The sequence below is a fragment of the Hippocampus zosterae genome, chromosome 6, assembly GCF_025434085.1.
Source record: "Hippocampus zosterae strain Florida chromosome 6, ASM2543408v3, whole genome shotgun sequence".
In the NCBI taxonomy this organism is placed as follows: domain Eukaryota; kingdom Metazoa; phylum Chordata; class Actinopteri; order Syngnathiformes; family Syngnathidae; genus Hippocampus; species Hippocampus zosterae.
In genome coordinates, this window is record NC_067456.1 from 16,474,814 (window position 1) to 16,495,613 (window position 20,800).

Sequence of the window (20,800 nt, forward strand, 5' to 3'; positions counted from 1 at the left end):
CATCGAGTTCACTCCAATTATGCATTGAAAATGTATGCAAGTCATTTGAAAAATATTTTTTATCAACATTAAAATTGTTTTGTTTTCAGAAGTATGTGGGGAGGGGGGGTTCATCTGGTAGCCAGACTTCATGAGCACCCTGTATATTAATTTCATCACAAGCAAATACAATCAAGTGTGACAATGCATTAGAAAGCTCCTGCAGCATAGTCACAAAAGTGCAGAGTCCAACTTGTGATTTTGAACTGCATTTTGAGAAACTGTTGGAGTGTGTTCATTAATTCCAAAAAGTGCTAATATTAAGTATCACAACATACAGTGCACAAAATAATTACATTCCTCAAAGTACAAAATTCAAGAACATCTGTCCACCTCTTGTCCTGGCGTACATTAAAAAGTGAAGGATCAACACTGTAGTGCGAGTGACGAGATATGTGCTAAATCTCTTCACAATAGTCATATTAGTGTGAAGGTAGTCCAATTCCAACTTCAGGCCTTCTTGTTCACTTATAATGGAGGAATGTACGGTAGTCAGGTTTATGATTTCCTATGGAGCGAAATACACCCTCCCACTTCCTCTTTTTGCTATTACTTGTCCATTTCCAGTTGTGTTTATTATCGAGGTATTTATTTACTCATCAGAGCTTGATAATGGTCCGTTTCGTTCTTGGAGCTCAAAAATAATCAATTTTCTCTTCCGGTTTGTGTTTCACACTCGGTGGTGGGACTTCGGTATACACGGTAGCCTTTGTAGCATTGGCGTGTGGCTCCTCCTTTGTCTCATCGTCTTCATAGCTCATGTTAGCATAGAATTGTCTCATGTTGTTTGTCAGCTCCAATTCCTGGCGGGTCTTTGCCTGTGCTTGCTGCATTTGCACCAGCATGGCTTTATTCACACCGGGCCCTGTTTAAAGCACAAAATGGTGATGATATGTTGTTTGTCCAGCATGCACATTTCACTCAGAAAATGTAAAGGATATTTTGCTATCTGTTGAACTTTCAGTTTGATCCTAAAATGCACTCTAAGCTTTCCAGGTGAGCATTCAAAAAGCTTAGAAAAAGGTCAAATTAAATCCGGAAATATCACCCGAAAGCTTGACATGCAAAATATTTATGATCGTTGAAAAAAAGGACACTTACCAAAGTAACTAAGCGCCACAGGGAGGAAGATGAGGCCGTGAGCCATCCCCAGAAGTGTGATGACCAGATTGAGGCGGAAGAAGAAGATCTGGATAAGCTGCGCTTTGGCAAAGGCCAAAACAAGGATGCCGGGCAGGTTGGTCATCGCAACACCAGCAAACACCTTTGGGGTCGAAGCGAACCCTCTTAGACAGCCGTGGATACACACTTGGAAATGTCCTGATGTCAACTGTAGCAGACTATGCAACTTACTGCACTGCCCATGTTGGCGGTGGCCTCTTTGGCTCGCTCCACATGTGTGGGCTTTATGCTGAGAGCAAACGATCTCGTCATGTGGGACACAAATTCCACAGAAATGCCCACTGCCTGGAAACAATTGCAATCAAAAGATGACCAACATAGAAAAAAAGAGAAACACCAAATACAAAATACTGGATTAATGTCTGTCACATAGTTGTATCAGACTGCTTCGATTGTTCGATTCATTGACTGACTGTCAAATCTGTGCACTTACTGTAACCAGGTTAATGAGGGCCACGGCATTGTAATGGATTCCCCAGAGTGTCATGACCCCAACAGTGTCCACAGTGATCATGATGATGGTGATGAGGTTGAGTAGACCGGAGCGCAGGTCCAAGCCCAGAAGCAGACAGCACACAACAAATGTTGGCAGCAGACACAGTGAGATGTTGAAGAGACCCTCTGGTACGATCGTCAGGTACTGCTCGTAGAAAACGTTGGTCACCCTGCGAGATGGACACGCAATCATTTTCATGCGGTTTCAATGTCATTTTGAAAACGGAGCAGTGAACCAAAAGATACAGCACATGACACTTTCAAGAAGCTTTTAGTCAATACGGTTGCTACAGTGGACAGCTTATCATGTTAGCAGGTTACAACAGGGTGCATAAAAGGGTTAATAGACTAACATTGGAATAAATATGAAGATAAACTCAACTCTTTAACCACTTTTTATCCAAGAAAACATGTTTGATTAAAAACAGCTATCAGACAGTACAGTAAGATACAGCAGTGAAGTTGTTTTTTTTTTTTCTGCATGTAGCCTACCAAATTGGGTCCCGCATGAGACTTGGCAAATAAATGAAACATGAGGAAAGAATGGATGATGTCAAGAACAAGAGTTCTTACGTGTAAGGGAAGACTTCAAAGTCCGGAGAGGTTCCATTTATCTTGAGCATGCCCTGAGTGATGTCGTAGGCCAGCTCTCTGGCCCTCAGCAGTGCCGCAGTGAACTCCTGAGAGTTGGTCAGAGGTGTGTGGTAAGCCATGAAGCGAGAGGCTGCGCGCGCACAGGGAGAAAAGCCGCGTCACGTGTGCGGTGAATCTCTTTGGGAAAACGTTGTGGACTGCTATCTGATTTTTGAAATGTCTCACCAATAATTTCTCCGCTGTCGTCTTTCACCACAGCCGTATCATAGGCTCCTAGTCCTCTTTAGGATAACATCACAGGCAAGTGAGTATGCAGTTTATCCACTGTGCTACGTTTGTGTGCGTGTGTATATGGTCAATACACACCCTTTGGGGCACTGCAGGTCAGGCCTATTACCCAAGAAGTTAGGAAGAAAGCGGTTGAACTGTTCCTCGGTGGGCCGCAGGACGCCATTTGAAGGCTTTGCCATACACTTTTGTCCACAGAGTAAAGAATCTGTGATGACAACGTAGGTCATTAAAAAGTCCTAAAGACGCAATTAGCACACGAGTAGAGAATGTGCTTCAATGTTAAGTTGTGTCATCAGCCACGCTCACGTTTGTCTGCAGGACAGAACTTTCCAGAATTTGGACCAATGGTATAAAGTCGACAACATCTGGATCCCGGGTTCAACCAGTCAATGAAATCATCTACCCAGGAGTTTGCAGAGATGCCAATGTATGACCTACAGACCACATAATAACATGATAAAAATCATATATGACACAGTTGAAATGACTGACAAATATAATGTGGCTTTATTAAGAAACTCCTTTGTGTTACAAAGTAAATAGCATTGCTACTCTGCCATCAGCCTCTAAAATTGGCATCAGAATTACTCAGAATTAGTTTTACATCACAACGTAATAACAGTTTGTTTATTGAACATATAAAATATACAAAACTGCAATAATTGGCAACAGTGAAGATAAGTGAAATTGTAAAAAGGAAAAGAAAATAGTCATCACAATTCAACGGAGTAGGAAGAAGTAATAAAAAACTTGTCTAGTCCTACCCCTTGTTCTACAATATATGAATTGATCATTTTTCAATACAGAAAAGAAAAGGAACAAGTCTACATATCAACAAATGCTTTTAACCTTAGTGTGCTGTACTTATCTATTTTTACAGCTTTCGGTTTGTATATACATACCGGTACTCATTCTAGCACATTTATATGTTGATTTTCCCATATTCATAATGGATACTGACTGCACAGTGAATGCTACAGGTATACAGCAGCCATGAATTTTGAAAATGTTATGTAACATGTGCAGGATGGGGAAAAAATGGTTTGGCCTTCACATTTATTTTAATTCTGTGCCTCCCCTGGGTAGTCACCTTTAAGTTCTGTCAATTTTGCTTCATCGTGTTTTTGAATTAAGTCTCCCAACATATGTTTGTTTCTAATCTTGGCACAGTCAGTGACAGGTGACCTTTATCGGGCCAGAGCAGATCATGTAACTGACTTTTTTACTATCAGATCTGATTGCGAGGATGCAAAAGGCGCTGCCGTGATATCAGAAGGTTCAAGGATGTGTCAGCTAAGAGAATATAACCAGACGGCCATTATTTAAATTCAAAGAACTCACTGTTCGGGGTGATTGGCGGCATGTTGAATCTTCTGGATCATTGAGAACTGGTCGCAGCCCACACTGGAACACACGGCGTTCATGCCCTCTTCTGAGGTAAAATTGAAGCCTCGTTTTGTTACAAAATAAACCGGGACTCCGACTTCCAAATATTTGTATAAATACTGGAAATAATCCAGCATATATGAGCCCTGCAACAGACAAAAAACACATTTCTGAGTTAAGAGAGCAATCACAAATGATTTTCATACTCTGTACCAGATATGCAGTATAGACAAGCAAGCACCACGAGTGTGCTGCCCTGACCTTGGGCATAGCCAGCTCCTGATCTAGACCCACTGTTACGTTGAACATCAGGTACACAGAAGCACTGAACATGAAGAGGAACACCAACATCTGGAGAGAATGAGGGAGGAGAACACCTTTTGAGCATGATAAACTTGTGTTGTAAAAATCATGCACGTAACTCTTTGAGGTCGTACCACGATGAATCTCATGTAACGGTTCAGCAGTACGGGGGCGTAGTACTTCCTCATGAGGGGCAACAGGAAGCCCTCGTTGGGCTGGTTGGATTTCTGGGTGGCTACGGTGACGCAGCAGAGCAGCTCACAGCGGTTGTTGTCTTGGCGCCGGGCATCCAGCGACAGCAGTGCCACAAACGCTGTCATCTGGAGAACAAAGTCCATAAGCACAGCCAAAGCGGCGTACAAAGCAAAGGTCTTCACTGCGGGCATGGTGGACAGGGCCCCTTGGAGAAGAGAAATAACACGACACGTTGTACAGAAACTGAAATCCGGTGCATACAGCTCCATGACACAATAAAACATCAACAACAATACTATATCATAACAGACATTTAGATCATGGGAATATGTTAAAAAAGATCAAACTGGATAGAGCAGTGATGTCAAACTGTTCGTCAAGGGAGGTTCGATCAGGCCCGCAGGATAATTTAACAGCGAAAAAAAATGCAGAAAGGACACAGAAAGAATATTTTTAATAAAATACAAGTTATGGATTATCCAATGGGGCGCGGGGGCACACTGTTTTTTTCCTTAATTTGTAAAGCGTAGGCAGGGATTAAATTTAGATTTTATATGCACATGTGTAAATGGTTTTAAAATCCCTTTCTTTATAAATCTCATTTAATCTTAAAATACATGACATTACTATATTTTTCAATACCAATTGTTAAAGTTTTGTGCCTTTGTACAATCAGTGGGATCAGTTGCAATGGATAAATGTAAATGATGAAAGTAAATTGCACATTTATCTAAGGAAATCTAAGGTGTTTCGTGAAATGTTTTGTAAAAGATATGTTCATTAAATGTCAACAGTTTCCTAATGTTCTTGTGCTTCACTATACCAAAACAGGGAAAGGCATGAGATTTTGGTCATTTACAGCAGAGTATGGTATGATTTGAATGGTCCGGCCCACTTGACATTTACGGAGGCTTTATGCGACCCACAATGTGAAATGAGTATGACACCCCTGGTATAGAACATCAGAAGTTCCATGGAGGAGCTCAATAATGATACAAAGCCAATTCCAATCAAGTTGGGATGTTCTGTTAGACGTGACCCATAAAGAGAATACAATGATTTGCAAATCATCTTCGGCTTCTATTTAACTGAACACACTACATATGCAATGTCCAAACTGCCAAACCTTTTTTGAAGCAAATCATCTTTAACTTCGAATTTCATGGCTGCAACACGTTCCCCATAAAAGCTGAGACAGGTGGCAAAAAAAAGACTAAGAAAGTTGAAGAATGCTCATGAAACACCTGTTTGAAATATCCCACGTGGGAACAGGCTAACTGGGAACCGGTGGGCGCCACGATTGGGCATAAAAGGAGATTCCCTGAATTGCTCAGTCATTTACAAGCAAAGGTGTGACCAGGTTCAACTCTTTGTGTACAACTGTGTGAGGAAATAGCCAAAGCAGTTTAAGGACAATGTTCCTCAACATACAATTACAAGGAATTTAAGGATTTTATTATCTACTGCCCAAATGTTTATTGAATATTGTTAAAAGAAAATGTCATGTAAAACAGTGGTAAACAAGACTCTGTCAGAGCTTTTTTGGAACGTCTTGCAGCCATAAAATTCCAAGTTAATGATTATTTGCGAAGCACAATAGTTTATTAGTTTGAGCATTAAATATCTTGTTTTTGTAATGTATGGTGAACGTGATTTGTAAATCATTGTATTCTGATTGTATTGACGTGTAAAAAAAATATCCCAATGCCATTGTAATTCAGTTTGTACAAATGTATGCGGACAATCTGTTGGAAGCTAAGTGTAAAGGTATAAAACATCTGCCTTGCAAACATCATCGTGCTCGATTTTGGTTGACAAATTCAGAGAGGTTTCAATTGAGTGGCGTGAAACTGCATCGCATCTGAATGAAAAGATATTAGAATTACATTTCGACAATGTACTCACTACTGCCAAAAGCAACAGTTATTGTATGTACTGTTAGATGAATACTTCTCTGATGGTTCCAATCAAATCTGGCTGCTCGTTTTGATAGACTTACTTGATAAACACGTTTTTTTTTTTTACCCCCCCAGCAATAGTTGTTTTTGTTTGTGGATTTGTCAAAAGGTCTTCACCTAAAAAGAAGCAGACAGACTCAGAGAGACTGCACAGGAGCATGCTGGGAGCAACGTTTCCAAGCACGCGTCCGATCTGCTGCTCTCTTTCCTCTCCGGGCCTCCGCACATCTCTCTGCCAAATGTGAACACAAATGTTGTGTCAGTCTCATCATGGTCAGAACCATTAGGCAGCAGAGTCGTGGTACAGAAAGATAAACACCTGGTACTCCAGAACAAAGATGAAGATGTTGTCAGCTCCAACAGCAAGCACCAGGAACGGTACCACTTGCAGGATGACCAAGGAGGACGGAATGCCGATCCAAGAGTAGAAGCCCATGGATGCCAGCACCGAGCATGCAACCACCAAAATCCCACCGAGACCCACTAGAAACTTTGAGTCCACCTATAGAAAGCAAAAGAGCAAATAACAGTCTATGTCTTTCCCTGTATCCTATCTTCTGTATTTTATCAGGAAACGTATGGCCCTTTGCGGAGATAATGACTATATGGCATGTAGGAATAGTTGTGTCCGTTGTATTACTGTCAATGTTTTACATTACGTATTCTGTTGGAGTACTGTTATTTCATGTTCAATTATCTGTCAAGCGCTTTGTTACAGCTGCAGCTGTTGTGACAGCACATGATTAATCAAGATGTATTATATTAGCGGTTGGGAACCTCTCATTCCTCGAGAGCCATATGCTGTATGTGTTAGATAGCGCCCTACGCCAACACATCTGATTCAAACAATCAGGTCATAAGCAAGCGCTGTAGAAAGCTGGAATGATCCTGATCATTTGAACTTGTCACGTTGTGCCCGGAGCAACAGGGTAATCGCTTTGTGCGCAACAAACTGGAGATAAGTGGATCACCGAAATAGCAGACGCAGAAAGGAACTTTATCATAAAAAGGATATATATTACAACACAAAATCCCCGTCTAAACGGACTACAGAAAACACTTGTCAAAAAGAGAACCAGGAAATAATTGTAACGAGGCAACAGAAAACGCTTGCGGAAAAAAACGGCAAGGAGAAAGTTTAGGCAAAATACTATGATCACTCACGAGAGGATATCTAGGAACGCAACAATTGTCAATAGTCTTTAAGGCAGTGTTTTAACCGAGAAGGAATAGGCAATAGCAATGGCACGGCGTGGAATCCTCCGGCAGTGAGTCGACTGCCGGAGCGCCTAAATATAGCAGGTGCAATCACCACCAAATGGGTGGCAGGTGTGCAGGCGGCAAGCAAGAACGCCTGGCCCCTGCTGTCAAATACGGAACGTGACAGAACTAGGTGTGTTGGAGTAGGGAGAGATTTAAAACGGATGTGGCTCTCGAGAAACCCGAGGTCCCGACCCCTGTATTCTATTTGTACTTCGCATCACCCATGTGATAAGAACATCATGAATGCACTGCATTGTATTGGTCCCCCGCCTACTGCCCGGAGACGGCTGGGATGGGCTCCAGCACCCCCCGCGACCCTAGTGAGGATCAAGCGGTACGGAAGATGAATGAATGAATGTATTGGTATTGTCTTGTTGGAGGCTTATTGTTTGAAGCAAACTAAGTGTGAAGAGGCAGCTTTTCAACACCGTCGGCACTTTAAAGACTATGCGCATCAAGCTACAGAAATCATGTGGCACTCCCATACAATAATTCCAATCCATTTGAAAAATGGTTTATCCTTATCATAGTCTGCTCAATCACAGGGTGATCGTGACCGAGGTTGAGTGGGAATTTACAAATATTTCACAGTGGCTTCATCTTCTACCGTAGGTTCACTCCTTTGAACCAGTGTAATGTCAGCGACCCAAAATGTGAAAATGAAGACGATTATCAGTTCCTGGTGGGAGCACGATTGTCTAGACCAGTGGTTCTTAACCTTGTTAGCGGTATCGAACCCAACCTGGTCATATGCACATTCACCGAACCCTTATTTCGTGAAAAATTAAAAAAAATGACTTTTTTTTTTACAATTTCAAGACATAAAAAACATGTATTAAAACCAGAAAGAAAACCTAAATACAATTTCAAGACACACGTATACTTGTTTTAAATTGGTCACAAAATGAACCAGCTAGTGATGACCAAGTGGGTGTGTCATAATTAATTGACATGTTGAGTCGGGTGTGCCTTAACCTCCATGGCAGAGGCTCCATCGAACCCCCTGAGACCGATTCACCGAACCCCTAGGGTTTGATCGAACCCAGGTTAAGAACCACTGGTCTATGGACAACGGCATGTTGAAGGCTTACCAGTATGCGTCTCCAAGAAGAATACTCCCCCAGAGCGACAGCGATGTAAACAAAGATTACGGCGTAACTGATCATGAAGATGGGAATGTCCTCTGCAGTCGTCCGATTGATCTCATCCTCCAGTGACCTCTGTAGACATAAACACAGTTACAAACTTCAACCACTCTTTGTGTATATGATGCTGCGGCAAATATGGAGCTCGGTGGAAATAAAAAGAGTACAATAAGACATAAATGGCTCCATAATGATTTCCACAAATGTTATTTTTCTACTGGAAATTGCTGTTATTGGTGACTTTTTAACAAACCTCTGCCATGTATGCAAACGTAAAGTTGGTGGATGGGTCTCTCTGGTAGTCTTGGACAATTTTCAGAAACTCATTCTCCCATTGCAAGGCCACATTGAACTTGACGTTGGTTCGTGGATAGTTGTTGAGGGAGAAGGTCAAAATGAAAGCCTCCGCATTGGTGTACTCGTCACCTGGGACAGCAAACGCGTTAATAGACGGGAAGATACGCATCACTGCCGCGTCACAATTCACAGTACGAGACACCGTGTACATGCACAGCTTACAAAAGTCAATTTCTTCAAGATTTTACGAATAAAAACTGCCATTTTGTGCCTAGTCCAAAGCAGGGGTCGGGCCCTCCGGTTCCTACGGAGCCATATCTTGCCTGTTTTAGAGCACTGCCGACTCCAACGTGACTCAATTGATCATGGTCGTTTCAGGCTTCTCCACAGCTTGCTGATGAGCTGATCGTTTAAATCCGGTGTAAATCCGAGAGCGATCGAAAACAGGCAGAATATGCCTCTCGAGGAACCGGAGTTCCCTACCCCTGGTCCTAAGCCTTGCATTTTTGGAATCTGATTCAACATGTGATCTGATTTATTTTGCTGATTCAATAGGGGCAGTCAAATGGGAGTTTGCTGGGGGGTTGTTTTGCTCATGGACAAGGAACCCTGGTGGAGCTCTTCATAGTAATAAATCCTGCACATTTCAATACAAATGCTTCTTAAAACTGGTCACTTGGTAATGTCTTGTTTCCACAGGTTGGCACTACCAGCTACTCACCCCGGTAGCCGCCGACAGCCAGGAAGGGAAAGACCGGAGCGCCATAGTCAGCCATGCAGCTCAGTCCTAAATCAGTGATGTCTTTGAACGATAGAGGCGAACTTGAGAAGGCACAGAAGAGAAGATGAATGTCACCGAGTACACGCTTTAGAGGTTTGCGTCCACTTATTCCGGCGTGAGAGCACTTACTTGAAGCAGTAGATGAGGTGATCTCGCCAATCCACCTCTTTGGTCACCCCCAGTTTAGTCATGTTCACCTTGGCATTGATGTTGTCCAGGCTGTTTTGGAAGTATTGCGGCAGACTGTTGAGCGCGCAGTCGGTCAGGGAGGGGTTGTTGGGATTCAGCGGCGCAAAGCACACGTCCTTCAGACTTGCTGTGCGATTTAGGTCCTCTGACCAGAACTCAATGTTCTAGAGAAATCAGAGCGGTATTGAATGGCCAACCTCGCTGGGAGACCCGGTTCCCGCTTCTCTGATGTTTACCTGTATTTTTTTCTGGAGAAGCACCAACTCAATGATGAGGTCTTTGGAAACGAGGCCGCTAAAGTTATGCAGTCCAAAGAGCAAAGAGTCATAAATGTGACCTTTCCTGCCTGGTGCTGTCAAAATCAGCTGGTTGGTCCTGAAGAAAGGGCCAAAGTGTTTGTCATGAAAGTCCTTCTCCTGACGAGCTCGGCTGTTAGGAGCTGACCAGAGCTCCACTGGGTCAGTGGTGAGCTCAATGAATATGAGGCCGGTGGCGAAGCCCACGACAACCACAGCCGACACCAGGAGCACCTTAGATGGGGAGGACGGATGAACAAGTCAGACGACCACGTGTGACAACCACCAATACGTGAAGATTGGTGGTTGATCTTATGTGAACCTGCTAAAATACGGCTGCACAAACAAACCTCACTACAGCGCTTCTATCGATTATTCCATCGATAAATCGAATGATTGGATCCAATTTTACTTTGTGTTCAAGTGTTTTATAAACCCATTTTCCCCAATTACTGTTCATTCATGAAATATAGTTGTTGATTTGGTATTGTTTAGTGGCTAAACAACAACTACTACACAACAATTCAACAAAATGACACAAAAGCAGTACTTCTCAAATTGGTAGTGGTGGAGGCATGAGGGTCGCACGTGACCCAGGGAACTTTTTTTTTTTCCGTAATAGAATAAAAAGTTCAACTGCACATCGACTACAGTATGTGGCAGCGGCACCCTCAATGTCAGAGAGTTGGCAAGGAGTATTAGCTCCTCTGCCGAAGTGTACTTCCAATCATTTTACTGATAAATGATAGTGTTTATAGTCGCAGCGGAGATTTGTTGGAGGGTTGGGGAGGGGGGGTGTCAATATTTTTATTCTACTTGTTCATAACAATTAATAATTGAGATGCAGTGCATTAGAGGGATTGAAGATATACTCAGCAATCTTTTTTCGGTCATTTTCTCAAGTAAAAGCAAATGTCTTATTTTGATTGAACAAAAATAATCACTCTGCTTTCATGAAGGACCACAGAAATCAATGAATACTTACTTCTTAAAGGCTGAGATGTGGGCAATTTTAAATGGTAAAGAATTACTCGATTATTAAAATAGTTAGTAGTTAATTTGCGAATTCCAATTAATCCATTAATTTTGACACTTCTAGTTGGTGTTGGGGAAATCAAGTGACTTGGCTGCTATACAGTGTATTAATACATACTGGGTGCAAAATCATTCAAAGTTGAATGCAGCAAACAAGTACAAGCAATTAGGTAGCTTTCCTCCCCCCCCCCCCCTATTCATTTTCCTCTTTTATTTAGCGATATCAATCTTTTGTCTATATGCTATTGTTGTCGATATAGTATCGGAGCAAGCAATACGTCTTGATATCAATGCGCTTTCTGTATTGACAGTATTATACTTAACATATAGGATACATATTGATCTATCGTTTGGCTACAAGCGTGTGTCATTATAGAATCGTACAGAACATCACATTTCCTTTTTTTTTTGTATGAGTGTTTCAAATGATGTGATCGCTCTTGATAGCAATCTTGTCGATATATTGGTGTACTGATACGATATCCCACTAAACGATACGTTTACGCAATATGAATCGTTTACCCATACGTTTGATTTGATACAGAATGAGACCAAACAACAATAATGTACTATACATGAGTATCTGATGATGCTTTGAGAGACACTAACCATGAGGGGATAGGTAGCCATGAATGTTCCCCATTTCTGAAACGCGGAGCTAAGGAAGGCCTGAGCAGCCATGCTGTTCCTGTCGGCGCACGACACCTCTGCTGGATGAATGACCCGCTGACTGACATCATTACAGTTCTGATCTTTGCCTTTCTTCTTCTTCTTCTCTTGATCCTGCTTCTTCTGCGACTTGACCAAACAAGAGACCAAGAGGAAGAAGAGGAAGGAAAAGATCAGGAGACAGAATAAGATGATAGAAATGACAAGGAAGCCATCTGTGCCCAAAAGTCTGAAGGGTCCTGGTGGCAGCGGGGGAGGTGGAAGGACAGGGCATGATTCTTTGCAGTCCTGACACGAGCACACCTGACCGCCGGAAGGCGTGGTCTCATTGCACTTCAAAGCTCGCCCCTTGTAGGGAATCACACCCTCGGGTACTCCCTCTACTTCTCCGGGTTTTATGAGTCTGAAATCAATGTCCAGTGGGGCCAGACCGTTGCTCGTATCTCCCTGGAAGTCGTACCAGCGCTGGGGGGTGCACAGCTTGGCACCGTAGCGGCCGCACATGGTGGCGATGGCGAAACCTCCAGTGGCGGGGATCCGGACATTTTGACACGACTGAAAGGCGGCGTCTGCAAAGCTGGTGGCGAGATATGCTTGGTACGCCACCACGGCCTCGTTGGTGATATTTGGGCGGGTAGTAACATTCATGACCTTTGTGACTTTGACTGTCTGGCTCTGGTTTGGGCTGCAGGTGTTGATGCAGTGCAGGTGGGCAAAGTTTTCGGCACAAGAAGGGCAGCGCACCAGCAGGGCCTTTGATAAACTCAAACTCGCTTCCAAGGATTTCAGCTGCTTCATGGAGCAACAGGCAAGGGTGCTGTTAGGTCCCTTGTCCAGCATGGGACACACCTGCATATCGGGAACATGTTTAATGAGGCGATGGTTCTTTTGTTTGATATTAATTGCGCTTTCTTGCCATGACTACAGACCTCTTTGAGTTTATGGTAGTGTTCTCCCGTCACTTCCCGGGCTCGGCTATAATTTCGGCACGGGACCATGGCAGGGATGAGGGTGTGGTTTCCCAGTGAAGGGTTTTTGCCACATTCTTCGTAGAAAGCACAGTAGCCGATTCGATGCTCAGCCTGTGACAGCACCTGCACAGTATGAAACAGGATCTACATGACCATACTGGAACAATGACAGCTGGTGTTTGAATGGCCCCACATTTTGATTAATTGAGCCCTTGGCGTCGTGGCCATGTGTCCGCCACAGATATTTTTGGGGCTAGGACAAAGACTGTTTTATTTAAATGATTCAAACTTATTTAAATGCCAATTGGGATAGAATATGGTCATCTGCATCAATTCCTTTCTACTTTTATTCCACTTTATGTCTTTATCTTACGCCATTTGTTTAAATTGCCATTGAAAGTTTTGTTTTTTTTTAAAATCGTTGATATGTACAAATAGAAACAAGAGTTGCTCAGATTTATCATGACTTACGTAGCTTTGCGCTTCTAGTGATGTCAAACGACAACCCCATAAACATTTGAAAAAGGTTATCATCGTGGCTTCGGGACTGTACTGTGCCCCGACCTAATCAACGTCTTCGCAGAAATGCTGAACAGCAGAATTCAAATTGATTAATTTGACATTTATGAACGTTAAAACAAATGATTACATCCTACGATACTCTACCGACGTACAAAAGTACGATCATTAATTTGACATAACATTAAATAATGCTACACTGCAAAGAATTTCACTATAAAATAACAGGAAAATACTGTTATCTTACAATGCGCCAAATGTAATATATTTTAACAGTACACTACACCATTTTGAATTACAGTGTTATCATGCGATAACAGCGGGTGGGGTGGTAAATGTACACAGCATCTACTGTTATTTCTATTTTTATTTATGCGGTATACTACTGTAATTTGGATTACAGTACATGGCAGCAGGATAACTGTTCTGGTATTAGTACAGTACACGTGCAGATATTAAAACTTTAATGATGACCATGATGATGATGATGATAATAATAATAAAAATAATGATATTAATAATAATAATAATAAGCTGTGAACCTCGCGAGGAACCAGCGAGAGTCGTACTGGGTGTGGGACCCGGGAGGGGCGGTGGGAGGCAAGTCCCTGATGGGGGCCAATTGCCCAGGAGGAGGAGGAGGAATAATAATAATAATAATAATAATACAGCACTTCTAACACCAGATATTTACAGCAATCTATAGTTTTATGCTGTCAAATTACAATTATCTATCCACTGTGTATTTTACATGCTATGGATGAATATTTAACAATATCTTACACTCATTCAAAAAAAACCCCAGGAGATTCTGTTGTAAATTCACCGTAAATTTACAGAAACTTGTTATCGTGTCTACATCTCCTTACGATCTGGTCATTGTGTGTCGCATTTTTGAATAAATCGCTTGATTGCAATCACAGTTTTTCCAATCTATTTAAAAGCATTTGGTCAAGCAGTACACTTAAATAAATACATGTATTGATAGCAACAGATATATTTTTTAAAAAGTCAACAAAATACAGAACTACAAAACCCTAACTGACTCACTCACATATTCAGCGAATACAGTCATCATAAATATGATGATAAAATATTCCGCTTATTTACACCACATTTGTATCATACTGTTGCAGTCAATTTACAGCAACTGATTCATGTAAACTGGTTCATAAAACGCCTCTTTAAACAGTCTAAATTTGTGATTCACAAGCTTCTCGGTACAACATGTGAAGTGGAAACCGATTAGTGCGATAAAAGTGTCAGTTATACTCATATCCATTCGGTAGTCTCACCGTGCATGTCAGAAAAGCGATCAGGGCTGCGACAAGACGCATGACTTTTGCTGTTTCAGCTACAAAAAGGTCTTCGAGCACAGTTTAATCACTTTTGTCACTGCATTTGAACATCCACTTGAAGTCCGTGTCGTCCTGTCTGCCTGTCTTCCCGCTTACTGTTCACAGCTGGGAATGCACAAACATCCTGACATGACAGTTTCAGCACTCCTATGATGTCAATGTCTTATCTGGTCTGATTCCAGGCCTGGCCAATGGCAGTTATGGATGATCAATAACTGTGTCTGATGATTAACTTGAGAGGGATGTTGATAGGGTTGCCGGGAGATACGGACCAACTGGCAGAATCTGGAATATCAACCACACCCTGTACACGACCATTCTGAAACTATGCAGAGATCAAATAAAATGTGAACAAATTTCAATCAGGTCATTATTATCAGTGAGCTTCCTGCAGGAAACTTGTTTCTGCTGCACACACCGTCGGGGCTATAAATTATCCACATGCCAAGTCTGTACAAGCGTGATGTGGCAGACCCGCATGGTGTAGATATCGTCAGGGATAAATTTTCCAATTTCCATTAATTTGATTAATTTGTACGAAAATGATTTGTGAGGCCCGGTGGTCCAGTGGTTAGCGCATCAACCTGACAGTGAAGAGGTCCTGCGTTCGATCCTGGCTCCAGCCTTCCTTTGTGGAGTTTGCATGTTCTCCCCGGGGCCCGCGTGGGTTTTCTCCGGGTACTCCGGTTTCCCCCCCACATTCTAAAAACTGATTGAACACTCCAAATTGTCCATAGGTGTGAGTGTGAGCGTGGATGGTCGTTTCTCTCTATCTGCCTTGCGATTGGCTAGCAACCAGGGTGTTAGGGTTCAGGGTGTCCCCGACCTACTGCCCAAAGACTGCTGGTATAGGCTCCAGCACCACCTGTGAGGATAAAGCGGATCGGAAAATGGATGGATAGACGATTTATGAATTACAAATACACAGGACGGAGCAACGTGGAGACCTCCACACCACGGAAAATTGTGATAGCTGGTATTTTTGTACTATGTTCACATGGTTGTAGTACTGTATGCTTAAACACATTGATACTCGGACGCAGTTTTTTTTTTTTTTTTTAAATACTGGACACATGTTGAAAGAATAATGTGGATGCAACCTGGAATCAGTCAATCATTAATCACAACGACCTCCACACAATAGTGGGTAAACAACATGGCAGAGAAGTCAGTGTTTGTCATCCCATCCACAGTCATGGGTTCCTCTCCCCACCCAAGCTTTTCTGGCTGTGCCTCTGCAAATAGATGATATCTTTATAACATGATCTATGCCAGCACTGTTGTGACAAAAGTGTGCACTGTGCAGTTACCTGTTGCCATTCACACAACAGAACAAGTCATGATTTTTTGCAAGTACAGTCGCCAATATCAAAATGAAAAAGGCCTAAATTTCAAGGTCAAGGTCATCTTTATTGTCGAATATGCTTACGTATGACATGCAGCATAGATGACTCGGTCGATTTATACATAGTCCACTGTGACTTTAGACAAGGGCGTTATTATTTTAGTATTCATATTTGTTTTCTTTCTTTTGCGGTGTACCATGACATTTTTCTAATGTAAAACAGGGGCCTTGATTAGGAAACCACATTAGACCATCATCGGTATGATTCCGATGGGTGTAGTGTTTTGTTGTTCACAAACAAACCTGTGGTCACAAAATCTGTGGACAAAAATGACGGTAGCGGGCAGCCAATTCAAGTCAGTATTATCACATCCTCAATTAGATCCTACAATCAAAGATTAAATCTGTAATTGACATTGTTATCGCATGTCAAGGTCAAAGCTGTGATAAAACCGGCAAGGCAAGCTGCATGTTGCATGTCTGTGAAGAGCAAAGGTGCGCAAGCATTTGGAACGATGATAAAACTTAATGGTAGAAAAAGACGAGAACAAAAGGGCCAGATAGGGACTGATTTGCTTAAGCGCTGGAAGGTCAAAGCACAATGCAGAGATTTGTAACTTCAAAGAATATTCAAATTGCATTTGCACATTCATACATTTTCACTAAGCGTTATCATCTTTGCATTGCTTTGAGATAAAGAATACATGAAGTCCTCTTATGAAAATGCAAAGGACTACTTCATCATTTGGATTTTTGGTGGAAACACAACTTCTGGTAGACCAATTTTTAGGCTGAAAAACTAACTACAGTACTGCCCAATATTAAAACATCATAATATCAAATATTTGGACCTTCTTAATGGGAGCTGTACAATCACAGCAGCATCATTATCATTTACAGAGGAGGTTGCCCCACTAGTACAACGCAGTCAAACAGCATAATGAAACATAAGGAACACCTCACAGTATGATTTAGTTTTGTAATGGAGAAGGTCATGTTAAAAATCACATTTTAAACATCAGTCATTAACACATGTATGAACACTCCTCATTGACATGGCAGATTTACATTGTCTTGTGTTTCGATGACAGCGACACAATATACAGTCACCAGAAAAGTGCTCATTTGACCTTCACAATGTTTAACGAAATGCAGAAATGCTATTTTTTTTAAACGAGAACCCGAATAAATATACAGTTTATGGGTTGCCTAGGTGATGGTTGTTCATCTCTGTGTGCCCTGCGATTGGCCGGCAAACAAGTTCAGGGTGTCCCCCGCCTACTGCCCGAAGAGAGCTGGGATAGGCTACGGCACGCCCGCCCGAGACCCTTGTGAAGATAAAGCGGATTAGAAAATGGATGGATGGGGTGTCTTTTTTTAAAATTCCATATTACAGCAGTGTATGTCAGTATCGTTAGAAATGATTACGATTTTTTTGCGAAACATGCTGATGAAACTGTCATAGACGGACGGTGTTGATTTTAGACTACCGGTAAGCACGTTTTTTTTTTACAATTCATTAATCATTCTGTACATTGCACTATAGGATGGACTTGAGGGGAGGCTTCCTCAGCAAGATTTGAGCTATCTCCGACTAAACTGTCTGAGAAGATACAGAATTTTACGCAGTAAAGATAAGGCCCTTAGCAATCTGCACTTGCCATCAATTGTGTGTGTCAACTGTTGTGAAAGCGCTATATAAATCAGCATGTATTGTATTGTATTTTATAGAGAACACTTCCAAAGTTTTGACAAAAAAAAACACATTTTCATTCAGAACTAGTATTTTCTATGGCATAGTATACTGCCACAAAAGTGAGGCATTGATTAAAAAAAAGGACATTTGTCAATGTGCATCTAAAAACACACAAAACTTCACTAATTTATTAATGTAAATCTGAGTACACATTGATTCTGAATCTGAATGAAAGTCTCGTCTAAAGTTTAGAAGGAAAACAATATCATCCACAGATGAGTTTAATGAAGAGCAAAATTGTTCATATTTCTTGTGTAAATGTATAAAACATATTTCAAAAGGGTTGAGGTGGGGTTGTCTGATTTAAAAAATGTAGACATCTCATATGAGGAAATAAAATTTTAATGACTCACATATTGCGCAGAGTGTGACACACCTCACAGTAACAGGTTTCCCGCAGTAATGACTCATAATAAGTCTGCATGTTCAGATCAATAAAGACTTCACTCAACAACAATCATAAATTAGAAACCACCAATTCAAACTCCCTGTCAGGGTTTCATGGTCCCAAATGTAGTTGACGAAGTCATTGCTATAAATTCTCTCAAAAAGATGGCTGAAGTTACATCATACATTTTTTTTGGTTTTGTAATACGTTACTGGCCCTATTTTATGACTCACTACAAGAATTGTCATGGATGGATTAGTTCCTCAACGACATTAATTCATCTTTGTCAGGACCATAATGAGAATAAGGTTAACTGTAGTGACACCTTCAGTTTATTTACCGTAGCTATCCGAGAATAGTGTTTATTCTTGTCAAAAAGAAAAAAAAAAATATCAGCTTTGACTCTCAGAGGCTTTTTCATCCAGAATTTAATAAAAGAAAATTATAAATTCAAAACAATTATCTTTATATCCATACAAAAGAGTAAGAAGCTAAACAGATGGCTCAAGTGAGAAGCTTACTTCTAAAAAGGATGAATCAAAAGTACAATATAAAGGAAAAATAAACATAGATGCCACTTTTTAAAGACCAAAAGTAAATGTTTGAGCTGTGACATACGCAAACCTAAAAATAACAATTAAAAAAAATACAGTTGGGCATGCAAACAGGATTTAAAATCTACGTTGTTTGTTTGGCACATAGTCCCCCGGTCCGGGCAGGCCTCTGGGGAAGCCACCCTGACCTCCTGGCATGTTGGCATTGCCCTGGCCCACCATGAGGGGAGCGTTCTCTGCCACCATGCCAGAGGGGCCCATGTGCATCCTCATGTCTTGCTCCCGGCTCTCTCCCTGGAAGCTGCCCCTGAAGCCCTCCTGCTGACGCTTCATCATCTCTTCATTGCGGATGCGCATTTCCTCCTCCCTCCGCCGGCGTTCCTCCTCTTGACGGAGCTCCGCCTGCTTTCGCTTCTGCACTTCTTGGCTGTGGAGCTCCTCCATCCTGCGCAGCTCCTCCTGCCGCCTCAGCAGGTCTTGTCTCATCAGCATCACCTGATGTTCGTGTCGGGCCGCCTCCATCTCGGCTTCCAACTTCTCCTGGGCCTCCTTCATGTTGCGGTCCACCATCTCGTATTGCTGCTTCTCCATCTCCATCAGGGCCTTCCAGCGCATGGCATACTCATACTCAAAGGAGCCAGGCTGAGCAAATCGGGGAGGCTGCTCACGCTCCTTATGGTACTGCTGGTTCTTGTTGATCAGTTTTTCGGACAGACCCTCCTCATCGTCCAGCTGCTCCATCGGCTCCACTGTAACGGGACGAGGGAAGGCAGTAAGCAGATAAGCGCCGTCGCCGCATTTGTCCAGAGCCTTTCTTGCAGCTGGTTTGGAAGTGTACTCCACTATCCCCTTTCCAGTGGGCCTGCCTCGGTCGTCCACGATGATCACAGCTCGCTCTATCTGCCCAAACACTGAGAAGGCCTCCTCCAGCAGCTCATTGGACACAAACTCTGGCAGATTCTTCACAGACAGAGCAGCACCGTGTGTTGCGAACCTAACGCGAATGGGTCTACCTCTGAACGGGGCATCATCGAGCTCAGCTCTGGCGATCTCTGCGATTATTCTTGTCTCCAGGCGGATGAAGCCGAAGCCTCGGTCCTTGTTGACAAAAACCTCGGTGGCCTTGCCGTACTTTGCAAACAGCTTTTGAATGTCTTCTTCCGTGACTCCGGTAGGTAGGTTTCCAACAAAGAGCCTGCTGCGCTGAGTGAACGTTTTCTCACCGGGCTTCTTGAAGCTTTGCAAGTCCAGCGTGAAGGCCTCGTTCGGGCGAGAAGTGTCGCTCGGCTCCTGACCGTTAGCATTTCCACCTTGTTTCTTCTGGTCTCCCTGGCCAGACTGGCGGTTTGGACCATGATTCTGGTGAGGACCCCTGTTTCCTTGCATTTTTTGTTGCAAGTGACTTAGAAACCGAGTCGATGTATCGCCAGAATCTCTGTGCAGAGAGCGGCATACAAACGCCAGCTAAAATGGCGAGCCCTTGTGCTGCGGCGACCCTATTGTGACGTCAAACCAACGCGACGAATATATTTGAATCTTACAATACAATACAATACATGCTGAATCTTGACTTGGTATCGCAATAGCGGAAAACAATCATGACCATTTTTTTGGGAAGCGGGTATTTTCTTTTACCTTTTTGGCTGCATCAACCATCAATGTGTTTGTTTCGTATGTAGCATGCCTCATCTTCCTAAAATGTGTCGGGTATTTTTCTTGCACAGAACCGCTTCTCGCGAGAATACACAAAAGCCCGGATATACGTAAAAGCAGAAACTTTCATAAATAAAG

At 42.4% G+C, this 20,800-nt stretch overlaps 2 protein-coding genes across 2 annotated transcripts; both read right to left on the reverse strand.

Annotated features, from left to right (window-relative positions):
* Nucleotides 1-674: 674 nt before the first annotated feature.
* Nucleotides 675-18,237, reverse strand: npc1l1 (NPC1-like 1). Its single transcript, XM_052067963.1, has 21 exons — nucleotides 14,904-18,237; nucleotides 13,048-13,212; nucleotides 12,059-12,967; nucleotides 10,355-10,648; nucleotides 10,059-10,282; nucleotides 9,870-9,970; nucleotides 9,105-9,277; nucleotides 8,798-8,926; nucleotides 6,763-6,945; nucleotides 6,561-6,675; nucleotides 4,425-4,690; nucleotides 4,249-4,338; nucleotides 3,943-4,133; nucleotides 2,908-3,035; nucleotides 2,677-2,806; nucleotides 2,536-2,591; nucleotides 2,290-2,440; nucleotides 1,655-1,886; nucleotides 1,393-1,506; nucleotides 1,141-1,303; nucleotides 675-904 (listed from the first exon to the last, which is right to left on the reverse strand). Exons 1-21 carry the CDS (start codon nucleotides 14,943-14,945, stop codon nucleotides 675-677), a joined length of 4,086 nt encoding a protein of 1,361 aa, XP_051923923.1. The 5' UTR covers nucleotides 14,946-18,237.
* A 154-nt stretch (nucleotides 18,238-18,391) lies between these two features.
* nono (non-POU domain containing, octamer-binding) lies at nucleotides 18,392-20,521 on the reverse strand. The gene has a single exon (XM_052068119.1). The coding sequence runs from the start codon at nucleotides 20,393-20,395 to the stop codon at nucleotides 19,127-19,129; it is 1,269 nt and encodes a 422-aa protein (XP_051924079.1). The 5' UTR covers nucleotides 20,396-20,521; the 3' UTR covers nucleotides 18,392-19,126.
* Between the last annotated feature and the right edge of the window lie 279 nt (nucleotides 20,522-20,800).